The sequence below is a fragment of the Stegostoma tigrinum genome, chromosome 29 (genome assembly GCF_030684315.1).
Source record: "Stegostoma tigrinum isolate sSteTig4 chromosome 29, sSteTig4.hap1, whole genome shotgun sequence".
Taxonomy (NCBI): Eukaryota; Metazoa; Chordata; class Chondrichthyes; order Orectolobiformes; family Stegostomatidae; genus Stegostoma; species Stegostoma tigrinum.
The window spans coordinates 41,602,083-41,620,992 of NC_081382.1; the positions used below are offsets into that span (position 1 = coordinate 41,602,083).

At 43.9% G+C, this 18,910-nt stretch overlaps 1 protein-coding gene across 3 annotated transcripts in view; it reads left to right on the forward strand.

The window, feature by feature from the left end:
- Window positions 1-18,910, forward strand: part of LOC125465414 (tyrosine-protein kinase ABL1-like) — a 243,013-nt gene that overhangs the window by 154,918 nt on the left and 69,185 nt on the right. For all 3 annotated transcript variants that reach the window (XM_048558891.2, XM_059638345.1, XM_059638346.1), the window contains exon 4: window positions 13,472-13,744. In XM_048558891.2, coding sequence (XP_048414848.1) covers window positions 13,472-13,744 — 273 coding nt within the window. The remainder of the gene's footprint in view (window positions 1-13,471; window positions 13,745-18,910) is intronic.

Below are 18,910 nucleotides of genomic sequence, written 5' to 3' on the forward strand. Positions count from 1 at the left end.
CTGGTTCTCGACCCCGTTGCTAGGCTTCTGGAGGGAGAGTCATTAAATATTGTTCAGGTGGAAGTAAATAGATTTTCTGTTCAGTACTGAAGTATTCCAGTGGACCATCTCCGGTAACCAGTTATGAGAGTAGATGGGGATGTGAATCAGTTGATCCCAATTTCAGGACTGACAACTTAGTTCAGACAGGTTTGTTATATGACTGTTGAACTATGCTTAATAAGTGAGAACAACTTATCAGTATCTCTAGTAATCATACCTGCAACAATGGCCACATTAAGAGTAAAGCTATCTGTTCTAACCCTTATTAGCTGTTACAGAGTCTGAGAGCCCATTTTTAATTCATTAACTTCAGGGCACTGAAATGCCATTGAGTCCTGCCAGCTTGCTCCACCATTCAGTAGGATTGTGGTTGATCTGTAATTAAGAGAAATACCTTAATTATTATTTTAATTTCCTTTCCAGTTCTTGTGAGCTGTTGCATTTTGTGGCCTTTAGAACTGTTCCTTGCTACCGTTTTGAGAGAATTTTACAGCATACCATTTGAGTGCCATCAATACAATTTAAAAGAGCAAATTAATTTATTTCAAATCACCACCCACTGCCAAGGATGTGCACTTTATTTAGTCGTGTTTCAAAATGTATTTATTGTTTAATATGTCACTCCAGTTAAACATTGAGATTTATTTTTAAAATTGCTCGAGAAAATTATACAAATTGAAATGAACAGTGTTTCATTATTATTACGATCATGTTTGTTTGCACGATACTGCTTATCAGAATATTGTTGCTAGGAAGACCACGTAATGTTGACTGTGTGCTGCTTTCCCAATCCTTTGTGTTGTCCAGTTTGCAAAGCTGTTCTTTTCAGTTGGATAAAGAAGATAAAAATAGTCACATTAAAGTACAGAAAATTCAGTAAAACATACTTTTAAAGAAGAAAATGTATGGCTAGAGATGGTGGTTGGCAACCTGATGAAGACAGCAGTGTATATTTAAATCAACTAACCCATTTCCTTCCCAAAATCCACAAACCTGCCTGCCCCGGTCGACCAATCGTCTCAGCCTGCTCCTGCCCCACCGAACTCATCTCCACCTATCTGGACTCCATTTTCTCCCCCTTGGTCCAGGAACTCCCCACCTACGTCCGTGACACCACCCACGCCCTCCACCTCCTCCAGGACTTCCAATTCCCTGGCCCCCAACACCTCATCTTCACCATGGACGTCCAGTCCCTATACACCTGTATTCCGCATGCAGATGGCCTCAAGGCCCTCCGCTTCTTCCTGTCCCGCAGGCCCGACCAGTCCCCCTCCACCGACACCCTCATCCGCCTAGCCGAACTCGTCCTCACCCTCAACAACTTCTCTTTTGACTCCTCCCACTTCCTACAGACTAAGAGGGTGGCCATGGGCACCCGCATGGGCCCCAGCTATGCCTGCCTCTTTGTAGGTTACGTGGAACAGTCCCTCTTCCGCACCTACACAGGCCCCAAACCCCACCTCTTCCTCCGTTACATTGATGACTGTATCGGCGCCGCCTCTTGCTCCCCAGAGGAGCTCGAACAGTTCATCCACTTCACCAACACCTTCCACCCCAACCTTCAGTTCACCTGGGCCATCTCCAGCACATCCCTCACCTTCCTGGACCCTCAGTCTCCATCTCAGGCCACCAGCTTGTAACTGATGTCCATTTCAAGCCCAACGACTCCCACAGCTACCTAGAATACACCTCCTCCCACCCACCCTCCTGCAAAAATTCCATCCCCTATTCCCAATTCCTCCGCCTCCGCCGCATCTGCCCCCACGACAAGACATTCCACTCCCGCACATCCCAGATGTCCAAATTCATCAGGGACCGCAACTTTCCCCCCACAGTGATCGAGAACGCCCTCGACCGCGTCTCCCGTATTTCCCGCAACACGTCTCTCACACCCTGCCCCCGCCACAACCGCTCAAAGAGGATCCCCCTCGTTCTCACACACCACCCCACCAACCTCCAGATACAACGCATCATCCTCCAACACTTCCGCCATCTACAATCCGACCCCACCACCCAAGACATTTTTCCATCCCCACCCCTGTCGGCTTTCCGGAGAGACCACTCTCTCCGTGATTCCCTTGTTCGCTCCACACTGCCCGCCAACCCCACCACGCCCAGCACCTTCCCCTGCAACCGCAGGAAATGCTACACTTGCCCCCACACCTCCCCCCTCACCCCTATCCCAGGCCCCAAGATGACATTCCACATTAAGCAGAGGTTCACCTGCACATCTGCCAATGTGGTATACTGCATCCACTGTACCCGGTGTGGCTGCCTCTACATTGGGGAAACCAAGCGGGGGCTTGGAGACCGATTTGCAGAACACCTCCGCTCAGTTCACAACAAACTACTGCACCTCCCAGTCGCAAACCATTTCCACTCCCCCTCCCATTCTTTAGATGACATGTCCATCATGGGCCTCCTGCAGTGCCACAGTGATGCCACCCGAAGGTTGCAGGAACAGCAACTCATATTCCGCCTGGGAACCCTGCAGCCTCATGGTATCAATGTGGACTTCACCAGTTTCAAAATCTCCCCTTCCCCAACTGCATCCCTAAACCAGCCCAGTTCGTCCCCTCCCCCCACTGCACCACACAACCAGCCCAGCTCCTCCACTCCACCCACTGCATCCCAAAACTAGTCCAACCTGTCTCTGCCTCCCTAACCTGTTCTTCCTCTCACCCATCCCTTCCTTCCACCCCAAGCCGCACCCCCATCTACCGACTAACCTCATCCCACCTCCTTGACCTGTCCGTCTTCCCTGGACTGACCTATCCCCTCCCTACCTCCCCACCTATACTCTCTCCACCTATCTTCTTTTCTCTCCATCTTCGGTCTGCCTCCCCCTTTCTCCCTATTTATTCCAGTTCCCTCCCCCCATCCCCCTCTCTGATGAAGGGTCTAGGCCCAAAACGTCAGCTTTTGTGCTCCTGAGATGCTGCTTGGCCTGCTGTGTTCATCCAGCCTCACATTTTGTTGTCTTGGATTCTCCAGCATCTGCAGTTCTCATTATCTCTGAACCCATTTCAATATACAGTTTAGCCAAGGGCTCCTTTAAAAGAATTCTGATAAGTGAGTAACCAAGTTCTAAATATCCTCCTCTGCAGTTTCTGTTGGTATTTGAAAGAATGTACCACACATACTTCAACAGCATTATGCTTAATGTGGCAATTGCTGTAGTTTCACTTCCCAAAGCTGGACACCTGTTGGCTATAAGCATTTCATTATGAGTCAGGACCTTTTAAACATTGCAGCAGAGGCCAGATTTTTAAGTTCTCCATGGCTTGTAAGTGCTTGGGACATCCTAAGGTTTTGAAAGTTGCTATACAATTGCGCGTTCTTCATCTTAGTCCTTTTATTTCAGCTCCGTCCCTCCGTTGCCTCTCACTTCTTTTATCTCTTTATTATAACATGTGGTACTCAGCTTTCTCACCATGCTCTCGGGCTATCTTTTTCACTTTTGAAGCTCAGCTGGGTAAAAACGAAAAATATAACCAGCATCCTGACTGATTATTGGCGCATGTCAGCTATGTGTCCACAAATTGCTTTAAGTTGGGCATCAGCACAAAGATCACAGCATAACTGCTGAATGTGGTCTCAGTCTGGAATGTAACCTGAGGTTTTCTCACATAACTCCATTGTGGTGTTGAAGTAGACTTGGCTCAGCTGTTCAATAAAACAGCTAACCAGGAGCTCGAGCGGCTCTGCTCACAGTGCCATTTTGTGAATAAAACAAAGAAAATTAGGGAGTGAAGTATCATTTTATTGAGGTGGAGATTCGGAAGAGAGGTGAAACCAGTGTTAACAGTGCCTCGTAGTCACGTATATGAAAGATTGCAATGATCAGTCATGAATACTGACCATGTGGGCCACGAAACAAGTGAATCATAAGAATCTGCTGTATCTATACACATTTGTTTTTAAGTGTTTGATTCACACTCAAGTTGAGCCCTTGGGCGTTGGTTTTTCAGTAAGACTTAATACATTTCCATTTAAGTAAAAATACCAAATCGTTGCGTACCATAGGCATGATCTGATTTATGGTCATTTTAAACAGCAACGGCTCTTGAGGGTATGACAAGGTAGTAATTATGTTGCTGGACTATTAATCCAGAAGCCTGAACAAATGATCCATAGATATTATCTCAAATTTCAACTTGATTAATACCCCCTTCCATTGTGTGGTTGAGGGAAGGAACAGGAAGATACCATTTGGTCCATCATCTCTCTGCTGACTCTCTAAAGGAGAAATTGTCTTGGCAACAAACTGCCTCCATCTGATAGCCCTGCATATTCTAATCCGGTGACAATCCAGTTTATTCTCAAATACCTGAACTGAACCCGACTTCTCAGTCTGTGCATTCCATTCTTGTTGTACAATCTGTCCTCATTATTGTTGTTTCTTTCACCTTAAATGTGAAGAGACAGGTGTGAAGGAATCACACCTGCCAACATCCACCGCTGTAGCAAAAGTCACCTCTTCCTACACCATTTCACCTGTCTGTGTCCCCAACTAATTAACTAGTTCCACACTATAAAAATAGGAATTGGACAAAACCATTTGACTTCTTGAGCCTTCTCTGCCATTCCATACAGTTGTGACTGGCTTTTAGCCTTGAACTTAATTCTTTCCAGTCTTGCCCCATAGCATGTATGACCAGACAATTCCCTGAAATCTGTCTATCCCAGTCTTAAATATATTCAATAGTGGAGCATCCACTGTTTCTGGACAGATAACCCCAAAGGTTAACCTCTGATGATGTTTGTCCCCTTCTCAGACCAAAATAATTGACCCCTATCTGACCTCCCATTCTCCCACAGTTTATCATTCTGGACAGCAGTTGGAGTATTATGTGCAGCTCCGGGCCCCTTGCATAAGGAAGGGTATACTTTGCATAGATGAAGTACAATGGACATTCAGATGAATTCCTGGGATGAGGAGACTGGGCCTGTATTCTCTGGGGTTTAGAAGAACAGGAGGTAACCTCATTGAAACTTACAAAATTCTTTGTGAGAGAAAGGGTAGATGCAAGAAGGATGTTGCCCCTGACAGTTATAAATCTTCGGAATTCTGTGTTCCAGAGAACTGTGGAAGTCAGGTCATTCTGTATTTCAATACACAGATTGGATTGATTTCTAATAATTAGTGGTATCAAGGGATGTGATCATCTACCTCAAAGCCATGTCCCCAGACTATGATCTATAATGGAGCACGTTGAATGACCAAATCCTACTGCTATGTTACTACCGAATAGTCAGTTTTAGACAGTTGAATGGAAGCAACAAGAGGATGAAGTTGCTGCCTTCACCCTCCTGGTCAGTCAGCCACTGGGAACGGGGAGTTAAGGCTCCGCTATTGTTAGAAGTTTCAGAAGATGTTTGAAGGTATAGCTAAGAGTTAGGGCTCAGGAAAACTCTTGAGATTTGTGGCAGCTCGAAAGTGGCCATGTGCCATTAATAGTTCAGTGCAGCTGAGAGTAGGGATGAAGGAAGCTCACAAGCAGTATTTGCTCAGTGCAGCTAAGAAACTTGAGAGGCCAACGAATTCAGGAGCAATATCAGCTTGGTGAAGCCAGCTGTCAGTGAGAAAACAGGCTTTATCCCTTTTGAGTATCCACTATTCTGCTGTTTGAAGAATCCAGGGAGGATACTCCCAGGAAAGGAGGGTGAAGTATCAGAACATGAGCAGTCTCTGAGTCAGTTTGTGACTGGCTTTTCATGGAGTTTGAGTTGGTCTTTGAAAGGGAAGAAATTGGAATCCTTTGTAATGTCTGGGGCGTTCTGAGAAATCAGTGGGATCTGCCTCTATCGGGTTTTCAAAAACTGTGTATCTTACCAATATAATAAAATGTGAGGCTGGATGAACACAGCAGGCCCAGCAGCATCTGAGGAGCACAAAAGCTGACGTTTCGGGCCTGGACCCTTCATCAGAGAGGGAGATGGGGTGAGGGTTCTGGAATAAATAGGGAGAGAGGGGGAGGCGGATCGAAGATGGAGAGAAAAGAAGATAGGCGGAGAGGAGAGTATAGGTGGGGAGGTAGGGAGGGGATCAGTCAGTCCAGGGAAGACGGACAGGTCAAGGAGGTGGGATGAGGTTAGTAGGTAGGAGATGGAGGTGCGGCTTGGGGTGGGATTCCTCCCACTTCCTACAGACAAAGCGGGTGGCCATGGGCACCCGCATGGGCCCTAGCTATGCCTGCCTCTTTGTAGGTTACGTGGAACAGTCCCTCTTCCGCACCTACACAGGCCCCAAACCCCACCTCTTCCTCCGTTACATTGATGACTGTATCGGCGCCGCCTCTTCCTCCCCAGAGGAGCTCGAACAGTTCATCCACTTCACCAACACCTTCCACCCCAACCTTCAGTTCACCTGGGCCATCTCCAGCACATCCCTCACCTTCCTGGACACCTCAGTCTCCATCTCAGGCAACCAGCTTGTAACTGATGTCCATTTCAAGCCCACCGACTCCCACAGCTACCTAGAATACACCTCCTCCCACCCACCCTCCTGCAAAAATTTCATCCCCTATTCCCAATTCCTCCATCTCCGCCGCATCTGCTCCCAGGATGAGGCATTCCACTCCCGCACATCCCAGATGTCCAAGTACTTCAAGGACCGCAACTTTCCCCCAACAGTGGTCAAGAACGCCCTTGACCGCGTCTCCCGCATTTCCCACAACACATCCCTCACACCCCGCCCCCGCCACAACCGCCCAAAGAGGATCCCCCTCGTTCTCTCACACCACCCCACCAACCTCCAGATACAACGCACCATCCTCCGACACTTCCGCCATCTACAATCCGACCCCACCACCCAAGACATTTTTCCATCCCCACCCCTGTCTGCTTTCCGGAGAGACCACTCTCTCCGTGACTCCCTTGTTCGCTCCACACTGCCCTCCAACCCCACCACACCCGGCACCTTCCCCTGCAACCGCAGGAAGTGCTACACTTGCCCCCACACCTCCTTCCTCACCCCTATCCCAAGCCCCAAGATGACATTCCACATTAAGCAGAGGTTCACCTGCACATCTGCCAGTGTGGTATACTGCATCCATTGTACCCGGTGTGGCTTCCTCTACATTGGGGAAACCAAGTGGAGGCTTGGGGACCGCTTTGCAGAACACCTCCGCTCGGTTCGCAATAAACAACTACACCTCCCAGTCGCAAACCATTTCCACTCCCCGTCCCATTCTTTAGATGACATGTCCATCATGAGCCTCCTGCAGTGCCACAATGATGCCACCCGAAGGTTGCAGGAACAGCAACTCATATTCCGCTTGGGAACCCTGCAGCCCAATGGTATCAATGTGGACTTCAGCAGCTTCAAAATCTCCCCTTCCCCCACCGCATCCCAAAACCAGCCCAGTTCGTCCCCTCCCCCCACTGCACCACACAACCAGCCCAGCTCTTCCCCTCCACCCACTGCATCCCAAAACCAGCCCAACCGGTCTCTGCCTCCCTAATCTGTTCTTCCTCTCACCCATCCCTTCCTCTCACCCCAAGCCACACCTCCATTTCCTACCTACTAACCTCATCCCACCTCCTTGACCTGTCCGTCTTCCCTGGACTGACCTATCCCCTCCCTACCTCCCCACCTATACTCTCCTCTCCACCTATTTTCTTTTCTCTCCATCTTCGGTCCGCCTCCCCCTCTCTCCCTGTTTATTCCAGAACCCTCTCTGATGAAGGGTCTAGGCCCGAAACGTCAGCTTTTGTGCTCCTGAGATGCTGCTGAGCCTGCTGTGTTCATCCAGCCTCACATTTTATTATCTTGGATTCTCCAGCATCTGCAATTCCCATTATCATTGTATCTTATCAATAATTACCTCAGATCAATTCTAGATATTAGAATATATGTTGTATGTAAATTGTGGATAGTGTTCTAACTTTGTTTTGTGAAGTTTATTCTTTGAAACCTTGGAATATTGTGGCGTTATTCCCTTTGTAAGAGCTATGGACCTCACAATTAATCTTTTTGTTTAAAGAAACATTACTGGTCCCTTGCCGCTTAAATGTCGCAGTCTGGTCCAGGATCATAGCATCAGCATGAACCACATCTGTTCCCGCCTCAATCGTTTGCTGTTGAAATCTTCATCCAGCCTTTATCTTTCAGTCCACCTATTTCTGCATCCACACCCTCAGTTGTGCTGGGATGTTTGGTTAGAGAAGTATTCTTCACTTTGCAGTTAGAAAATTAAAGGCTGACCGGAGAAAGTGAGATTACAAAAGGGAAATTATGCCTGGCAAGCGTAGAGTTCTCTGAAGATGTAAGTTGTAGTGTGAAAAGAAGGGATATTTAGCAGCTTTGTTATACTTTGATATCCAAATGTTATTCAGTTAGGTACCACCCTAAAAAAAAATGTTAATAGACAAGATGGGCTTTTTGAGTTTGGGGATGATGTATAGAGGTTTACTTAATCAACTGACGCAAATTATAGACATAAATGGGGAATTTTCAAGTTGGCAAGCAATAACTACTAGAGTGCTGTAAGGATCAGTGCTGGAATCTCAGCTATTTAGAATCTATATTAGTAACGAGCAAAGAGACGGGAAGTGCTGTATATAGGTTTGCAGACAATATAAAACTGGATGGAAGTGAAAGTCATGAGGACATAGGCTGCAAAGAAATACAGAATGAGAGTAGGCAGCAAGACAGCAAGTGGAACATAAATGTAAGAAAGTGAGATATTATTCACTTGCTTGTAGGAGTGTTCAGAGAGGCTTTGGTTTGCTCATGAAAAAGCATGTAGGTACTGCAAGCACACTGTCACGTGGGCCTTAATTGTAAGAGGATTGGAGTACAGGATTTTTTTTAAAATCATCTTACAATTGTACAGGACTTTAAGACCATACTGTGGGCCATTTTGGTCTGTATTTCAGGAGGATACACTCGCAGTTGGTACACTGATACCAGTTGATACACTGGAAGCAATTGTTCATGAAATTAGTCTGTGGGCTGTGAGGATTTTTCAGTGCTGATCCAGTTTACTCAGTATGTGTTCAGAAGAGCAAGAGGTGATTTCAGTGAAATTTACAAGATTGTGAAGGACATCAACACTGAGATGGTGTTTCACCTGGATGGATAATGATCCTAGAACACAGGAACAAAGTTTCAGGATAAGTGACTGTCAGTTCAGGGTGAATTGAGGGCATATTTCCACACTCGAGGATTGTGAACCTTTGGAGCTAGCCTATTTTGTACCTCAGAGGGTTGTGGCTCCTTCTTTACGACTGGGACGGGTGCCTTTTTGGCCTCTCAGGGAATTGAGGGATGGGGGAGCAGCTGGGAAAGTGGAGTTAAAACCCAAGATCAGCCACGGTCACGTGAAATGACAGGGTAAGCTTGTTGGGCCATATGGTGTACTAATGCTCACATCTGGTGTGTGTTGTCTTGTGCTCTTTGCAACCTATTCTGTGGAATTTCTTTACCAAATCCCTTGGTTTTTCAACCTCCTATCCCTGTTTTAAGACCTTACAGAACAAATCATGTCTTTGAGCTTTGAGTCAACCCTACCACTCTGTCCTTTGGCTTGGTTTATGTTTATTCCACAAACCTCAAAGTATCTTGAGTGCTTTTCAGTGCTGTAAAACTGCCTTTATAAATATAACTTGTTTGAGGCCAATAAAAAAAAGCCGTAACAAGGTCACACTTGAGTACATGGCCTCAAAGCATTTAATATAAAAACTGCTTCCAGCATAAAGCACTGTCTGACCTGAACTCGACACTGGTTTGGAACAAAAGCAATTACACTGACTCACACAGTAAGTTTAGTATTCAAATAGTTGTGGTTCCAAGCAGGAGCATTAGACTGTCAGTGTAGTTGATGGGACTCCTTGCTGATTGTGTTATTGTCATTACAGGAGATTACATTGCTTGTAGGAGGTGACATTACGTTTTACTGATCTCTCGTGGGCGAGAGTGAAAATTGCTTGTGGCTCCTGGTTCACTCTGTCAGAATTTTAATCTTTTTTTGAGCTTTGCTTTCATTTCCAGTATTTCACCAGAATTCCAGTAAAATGCATCCTGGAATGATTGTGTTTGCTCAGCTCAAAAATTTGTACTTGTTTCAAGTCCCCTTCTGCCTCAACTTGAATAAGTCATCAATGTTGATAGTTTAGTACCCTGCTACATTGCCATCCGTCGAATGAGGCAATATACTGAGGCTCTGTATCTTCAGCTGTTTCAGGTGTATATTAGAGATCCCATGATGTTCTTTGAACTAGAGCAGTGAGTTCTTACATGTTCCTTCGTATTCATCTCAATACAGTATTTGGTTTCTTGCTATATACATAACAGCTAAATGCATTTCACAGTAATTTATTGCATATAAGAACTTACCAGATATGCAAGTTGCAAACTAAGTACTAGCCTATTTTGTAAAACTAATGAAATTTTATTTGTGGTGTAGCTGAAATATCACTAGTATGCATACCCACATAACTAAGCTCTTTCCTTGCTTTGTGAGTCCCTATTCTCCACTTGCACAGACCAGGCCCCTAACATTTTAGGGATGTATTTTCTGAGGATAGACATCTCAGTGAAGGTTACAGAAAAGTTTGTGTCTATTGGTGTTATAGATGACCCAATTACCAGTTCTGATAAGACCTGCCACTTTGATCTAAAATGGCCAACAAGATTTATACCACTGTGACCACTGGACACAGAAGTAACAAACTTTTGGGGGCTAGTGAGTGAAGAGCAGCATTATCTTCTGAAAGCTCATTTTTAGAATAGAATCGTGGAATCCCTCCAGTGTGGAAACAGGCCCTTCGATCCAACAAGTCCACACCGACACTTGGAGCATCCCACCCAGACCCATCCCCCTATAATCCACCTAAGCTACATATCCCTGGACACTGTACGGAAATTTAGTATGTCCAGTCCACCTAACCTGCACATCTTTGGACTGTGGGAGGAAACCAGAGCACCCGGAGGAAACCCACGCAGACACAGGGAGAACGTGCAAACTGCACACAGATAGTCGCCCAAGAGTGGAATTGAACCCAGATCCCTGGTGCTGCCTTTAGAATGTGATAAAAGGTCTGTAATTTTCATATATTAATTTTTTTACGGAATAAAGCATAGTTCCTGGAATAGCTCAACAGGTCTGGCAGCAGTTCTGAGGAAGGGTCACCAGACCAAAATGTTAACTTTTTTTTCCTTCACAGATACTGCCAGGCCTGCTGAGCTTTTCCAGCAACTTTGTTTTTATTCCAGATTCACAGCATCTGCAGTTCTTTCGGATTTTATTTAAGATTTTTTATGGAGTTTGGATTTCAAACTCGGACCATGTGGAGAAAAACTCAGCAAGTCATTTAGTATCTGTGGAGAGAGAAACCGAGTTAGTGTTTCAAATCCAGTGTGATTCTTCTGAACTGAAGAAGTCATATTGGAGCTGAAATGTTAACTTCCTTTCACCTCTCTCTACATATCCCGTCAGATCTACTGAATTCCTCCAACATTTTTTTATTCCAGATTCACAGGATCAGCAGTGTTTTGATTTTATTCTAGTAAAATGTGAAGGTTTGTCTATTTCTGTGAAGGGATTTCGAAATGAATTAGGTCAGTCTTCCCAGAACCCTGATTTTAAACCAGTGTACGTTAAGGAGCAGGACAGTGAGGTCTTCTGTAGTGTTAATGAAATTTGGTTTATATTGTGGGGTTTATAGGAGAAAACATTAAGACGATAGTTTAGCAGAGTTTAGGATGAGCAAGTTTTTTTTTTAAATTTAGTTGAAACGCTTTTGGGTGCAGGTTGAAGAAAACTGACAAGTCACATGAAAACATACTCTGTCCTCGAAAGAAATTTGTTGGAATCAGTTAAGGAAGCGTTACCTCGGTGAAACTTGCATTGTTATTCAAAACTGAGAAGGTCCAAGATCTCAGTTATGTGAGGATTTGCACAAAAGACTTGGCAGGGTAAGGACAGACCTACGAATTGGACAAGGAAAACATCTTTTTCTGAATTTTGAAACACTGTAAAGTGGCGATGTTGGGTCGTAGTTGTGATTTTGTTAAGCTGTGTGTTTTGAAATCTTTCAAATGTATGATATTTAGGTAGTTCAGTTTGTTGTATTTTTCTTTCCGTTCCGTAATGAACTTCTGATTTATTTATTCTGTTAAAACCACATCTGCAGTCTTATGTATTCATGTTTCAATCAAAAATTTCTGTCTTCAATTATAGAGAGAGATATGATCTATCAAGCATTCTATATGATATATATTTAATGTCCCTTGTAAGGGGAGCTGAAAGCCTTGTGAAGTTATTGTTGGACTGTTAATCCAGAGACCCGGGTAACGTTCTGGGGACCTGGGTTTGAGCCCCACCGTGGCAGGTGATGGAATATTAATTCATCTGAAAAAAAATGTGGAATTGGTCTAATGATGACCATGAGTCATTGTCAATTGTGAGAAAATCCTATCTGATTCCCTGATGTCCTTTAGGGAAGGAAACTGCCATCCTTACCTAGTCTGGCCTACATGTGACTCCACATCCACAGCAAAGTGTTTGACTTTTAACTGCCCTCTAGGCAATTAGAGATGAGCAATAAATGCTGGTGTAGTCAGCAACAACCTCATCCCATGATTAAATAACAAAAGAACCAAGTGTTATTCTGGAATCTGACTTGTCTGTAGTAACACAATCTGGGATCATAACAGTGACCACTTGCAACTGTTTCCATTGTATTTTCTCCTGGATCAGCTCCTCTTCAAATCAAAGATTTCATGTATTTATCAAACCTTGTGCTTTTTAATACTGGTTACTTTGTTCTTGCAACTGTACCAGTCCTTTCTGTTCTATTTGTTTTTAGGAAGAATATGGGTATTTGCAGCCCTTGAACTGTGTGTCTTGCTAGGCAGTTGAGAGTTAACAACATTGCTGTGGATCTGGAGTCACATGTAGGTCTAATCCTATTTCCTCCTGAAGGAAGTCAAGAATCAGATGGGTTTACAACAATCATTGGTCACTGGTATGAATGCAAGCTTTCAATTCCAGATTTATATTATTTCAGTTTAAATTTCACCTGTGACCCTGGTGGGCTTTGAACGCGTGCCCCAGAGCAAAGCTTTGAAAGAAGGTAGAACTAAAACAGTAAAAAAACAGAAATTGCTGGAGAAACTTTGTGGGCCTACCAGCATCTGTGGCAAGAAAGCAGTGTGCCACCAGTCTCAAAACGTTAACTCTGCTTTCTTCTCACAGATGTTGCCAGATCTGCTGACTTCCTCCAGCAATTTCTGGTTTTTTTTTCCCAGATCTCTTAACATCCACAGTTCTTTGTTTAATTTTGGACTAGAATGGACTTGTGAGAGCCAGAAAACGTTGAGATGTCTGGATTTAGGTTGACTATGACCTTTCTCAAACAGAACTGACTTTTCCAGTGTGCATTTGAGTACTGTTAACACTTTCCCTCCTTGTTTTTGCAGCTATACGTATCTTCAGAGAGTCGCTTCAACACCTTGGCAGAGCTCGTTCACCACCACTCGACAGTGGCTGATGGACTTATTACCACCCTACACTACCCAGCTCCCAAACGTAACAAGCCTACAATTTATGGAGTCTCCCCAAATTATGACAAATGGGAGATTGAACGAACAGACATTACAATGAAACACAAGCTGGGTGGAGGACAGTATGGTGAGGTGTACGAGGGAGTGTGGAAAAAATACAACCTCACTGTGGCAGTGAAGACGCTGAAGGTATGGTAGATTTCCCTCACAGTTGTTGCACATAGAAAAGTAGAGTATCAAGTAACTGAATTGGGAAGAAAATGTAGTTAGAAGACTTACAATTTAAATTAATGGGTCATTAGACTACCAATATGTTGGCTGTATATAGCTGACTCCCTTTGAGTCGGAAGATCGCCACTTCAAACACTACATCGGCATGTAATCCATGCTGACAGTGTGATGCAGCACTGCCAGAGCTGCAGTCTCTAGGTGAGCCATTTAACTTACATTAGGACTACAAGCTTTATTTTATTGCACCAACTCAGGACATTGTAAATCATTTTCTAGCTTTGGAGCTACAGGCACGATTGTGGGATACACAGCAAGCTCCCACAAACACCAATGTCCAAATGCCCATCTGTCGTCTTTTTTGGGTTGATGGTTGAAGGAGAAATGGCGGCTACAGTAGTTCTCCTCTGCTGTTCTTTGAAGTGATGCTGTAGCATTGACCTTTACATCCACTAGACACCAGTTTAAGGTTTCAACCAAAGACAACACTTTCAGTGCTTCAGCACTCCCACAGTACTGCACTGAAAGTATCAGCTTAGATTTTGCGGTCACATTTCTGGAATGAGTCTTAGACCCTGACTGTTAGGTGATTCGGCCTGGCTAAATTGCCCATAGTATCCAGGGATGTGCAGGTTAGATGGATTAAGCATGGGAAATGCAGGGTTACAGGGATAGGGTAGGGGAGCTGTGTTGGGTGGGATGCTCTTTGAAGGGTCGATTTGGAGTCAGTAGGCTGAATAGCCTGTTTCCACACTGTAGGGATTCTGTGCAAGGTTACTGGCTGAGTATCGTATGTCATACTGATGCACAGCGTGAATTCAAGCAGATAGGAATGTCATACCTTCCCCAGAGTAAGAGTAACAAAAGTTTACTAAACTGGGTTCCTGAGTTGAGAGAATTGCCTTATATTCCCCACAATTTGGAAGAATGTGGGGTTGTCTAAATGAAATATAAAGTTGTGAATGAGGTTGACTGGGTAGCTGTTTCCATGCCTGGAGAGTTCTTAAACCAAGGCAGAATAAGGCGTCAGATTTTTAACACCAAGTTGAACAGTTTCTTTGTTCAAAAGGCTGTAAATCTTTGAAATTCTGCCTTAAGGGATATGGATGCTGAGGAATTGAACATAGTAAAGACATGTTGATAGATTTTTGGAATCAAAAGGAAATAAGAAATATGTGGATAGTATAAAAAGTTGGAGTTCAAATAGAAGGGCATCCATGACCCAATTGAATTGTGGAACAGTCTACGACCCCTCTTTTTTTCTCCCTTAGGAATCCTTGTTGCTCCTGGATCATGAGTATTTGTTTATCATTTGATGTGAGCCACGTGTAAAAATTGGTTTTGTCCCATATTGGCAAAGAAGAAGATATTCCATTATTGTGTCCAAATTGTTGCCAGGCAGTTAAATACGAGAGATACGTGGCAAGGATTTCGTGCATTCTGGCGCTTCACCAGATTCATAGTTGTTTATGTGTATGTTTCCAAGATTGATTAAAGAGAACAGGCGTTTGGGGAGTCATGAAGCAAATCTGACGGGAAGAGGACAAAGTGACTTAAAATAACCATTGAAAGTAATACTACCTTATTGTGACGAGGGAGAAAAACCACAAAAATCAAAGTCCAGTCAGAGTGAGTTCAGGTGGTTGGAGTTACCAAGGATTAAGAATGAATCAGTGGACAGCAGAGGGCAGATAAGAAGAGAGATTGGTTTAATTGCAATAAGTATTTTTAATTTCCTTCACAATAGTCTCCAATAATCTGTGTACATTTAAAAAAATAAGTTGATAATCAACAGTGGGGAAATTGTGAGCATCTCATGATCTCTACAATCCCCATACATAAATGTGGAGCCCAAGCAGCTGACTATACAATGAAGAAATGCAATGCATGATGCAGAAGGATTCCAAGAGATGTGTTTTTTTTTAATATAACAACCAAATTCAAGTTAACACATGCATCATTGCTTTGGCAGTTTTAATAATTTTGTGTGGAAGATCACTACCTGAAATACTTCAGAGCAACCACTTTATTCACAATGCTTGTACAAGTCATTGGAAAATCTTGCTCTCCCACAAGGCTTGCAATTTCCTGCCTTCACCACTGGTAAATCCTGACTTTGCAATGTTCTTTGACCACCAGGCACAACTATTCTAGTGCTCCTCAGCTTGGCCTTGAGTCCTATCTTAACCCACCCTCTCTTTCCACCTAACACAAACTTGAGTTCATCCAATACTCTGCCACCTGTCCGTAATTCATACTAAGTCTATTCACTCATTGACCCTTCTGCCGACATTGGCTCCTGGTCTGACAGTGCCTTAATTTTAAAACAGTTCTCACTTAGTATTCATTTCCTCCCACAGCCTCGTCCCTCCGAGTTTCACTAAGCTCCTTCAGGTGTACAACACATTCTTCCATCTCCAGGCCCTTGTGTACTTCTCACTCTCTCGGTCCCACTGTTGGGACTTTTGCCTTCACCTATCAAGATCCTGAGTTTGAGAATTTCATTCTTAAACCTCGCCGACTTTCAATTTCTCTTGCTTCCTTTAAAAACATCCCTAAGACCTACCTCTTCAACCAAATGTTTGGTCCCCTGCCCAAACATCGCCACCTTTGACAAATTTTGGCTACTAGCTCCTGTCATCCTGGATCATTTTACATGTTATTCTTTCATGGATTATGGATGTCATTTGCAAGTCTAACATTTGCCCATGAAGGACAGCCCCCTTTGACATCATCTTCCAAACCCTTGACCTGTACCATCTAGAAGGAAAACGAAAGTAGTCACATGGGAACATTATCACCTGCCAGTTCCCCATAACGCCACACACCGTCCTGTCTTGGAAACAGATCATCATTGCTTCACTGTTGCTGTGCCACTGTCCATTTCTAGTGGAGGAAGTGAATGTTCAAGCTGGTGGATAGGCTGTCATTTGAGCAGTCTGCTTTGTCCTGAAGAGTATCTAGTTTTTAGTGTATGTATACTTGATGCTTTTGTATCCGAGAAGTTGCAAGCGATAGTAGACATTGTGCAGGCATCAACAAATGTCTTCACATCAGGCCTTATGATGGAGGGAGAATTATTGATGAAGCAGCTGAAGATTATTGAGCCTTGGTCACCACCCTGAGGATCCTGTGCAGAGATGTTCTCTGTCTGATTGAAAGGCACCAACCAACACAATCATCTTCCATTGTGCTCGGTATGGCTTTAACAAATGGACATTCTATCCCCTGATTTCCATCGTCTTCACTTTTGCTGGGCTACTTGCTCCTACAGTCAGTCAAATAGTGCCCTGAGTCAACGTCAGTCATTGTCACTTCCCTGTAACTGTTTAAAGATGCTCTTGAAATGGGAGTTGTTTTGATTTGTTTCCTGGAGTAGGACTGAGTAACTGCAGGATGTAATGCTCCCATAGACCCATAGAAGCAGGAACTGTTTCCTGTTAAAGCTATTAGACCGAGTGGACCTTTGAGTATTTCTTGAGGATTCTGTTCAGTGAGTGTGAAAACAAGTGAATTAGCAACCAGATGGGCTCTGAAGACTGGAATAGACACAATTCAGGAATGGGACAAAAGATGGAGTGAAGGCGAGGAATGATCAGAGAGAATGGCCAACAGGAGGGGGAACATAGTGTATGCCTGCAATTAAAATATACAGTTCTGAGTTGATTTTCAGTGAAGGAAGCAGAAACTAGTCCCTGAGCACATTGCAGCCAGGCAGAGGAACCCACTTAACATGAAATAGTTCATTTGCCTTTCTCCCAATAGTTGATATAGCTGCAGGGATAGTCCAACTTTGATTTATTCCCTAAACCTCTTTGCCTGCAGTGACCTTGAAGTTAGTCACTGCGACTCCAGTTCATTACCTGTGAATTGCTTGTCAGACGTTTGAAGAAAAATGACATGAATCTGTGCTTTCCAAATGCAGGTCCTTTATTTAGTGTATTTGATCGAACTTGATGTCACTTTTTGGCCGCAGCTCGTGCATGTCTTTCCTGGTGTGTAATTGCCTGGGAGCAGTCTTTTCGTAGCCATCAACATATACAACTCAATGTATTGAAAAATATAGATGACTGACAATAGCGAACAGGAATTGAACTATAGAGACTCACCCTGTACAATTGAAACAAGTTTACCTCTTAACAAGGTTCCTGGTTTATGTGGAGGCCCTGTGCCTGAACAATCTCGCTACGTGATTTTGTCCAGTTTTGACGGCCTTGACTGGTTCTATCTATCTCCAGATTTAATATGATAGACTCACCTGAGAGGTCACAGCACCAATTTTTCCAACAATTTACTACTTGGGAGTACAGGCTGGTGAGGGTAAAGTCAGAAAAACCACCCCATACCCTGCCAACCACAGCTTGGGAAGCAAACTGTATCCAGTTTGTCCAATTGCATGATAATTGAGTGTGTCACTAGCCTCCCCTAGTGTTTGACTTGAGCATGACACATCTTGCGGCATTTGGTTGAATTGTACATGTGGAATTTTAAGTGATGGAGCGCGATAACTTATTGTCCACTGTATTAGATGCACTTTAATAAACAAGCAACAGCCTGACATTTGGATTGATTTGAATTTTTATGAACTTGCATGATGCTGTGGTGTTACCCAGAATTGAGCAGGTTAAATATTTGAGTAGAAGAGAAATAGCCTTTATTATCATATGTATTCAATGAGTATGGTGAAAAGTTTATATATCACCCATTACAGCCCCAAATTAGACACAAAATTACCTAGGCACAGCTTCTTTAGTTGCAAGATCTTAGACAATAGAGAAATAAAACGTCCAGCAGTACAGAAATAAAAGTTCAGTACAACAGACCATGCTGGCACCAAGCTTCCAGTCCACACAGGGCCCTGGCTGCACACTCCGTGGGCGACATACCATGCTGGAAGGCCAGAAGGTCACCGTGAATGTTACCCTAAATATCCTCAGGTTTCATCCTTCTAAACTTGTATAAAGGCTGGAGCGAGTTTGTTTTTTAGTCAGCTGCCTTTGAGGTGTTGAATTAAGTGTCATACGAGAAGTGTTGACACAGCTTTGCAAGAAATAAACTTCAATTAAAAAAATCTCTAGTAAATTGGAACTTCAGATGTGGAGACACTTGTAGTGGAGAATTTTTTTT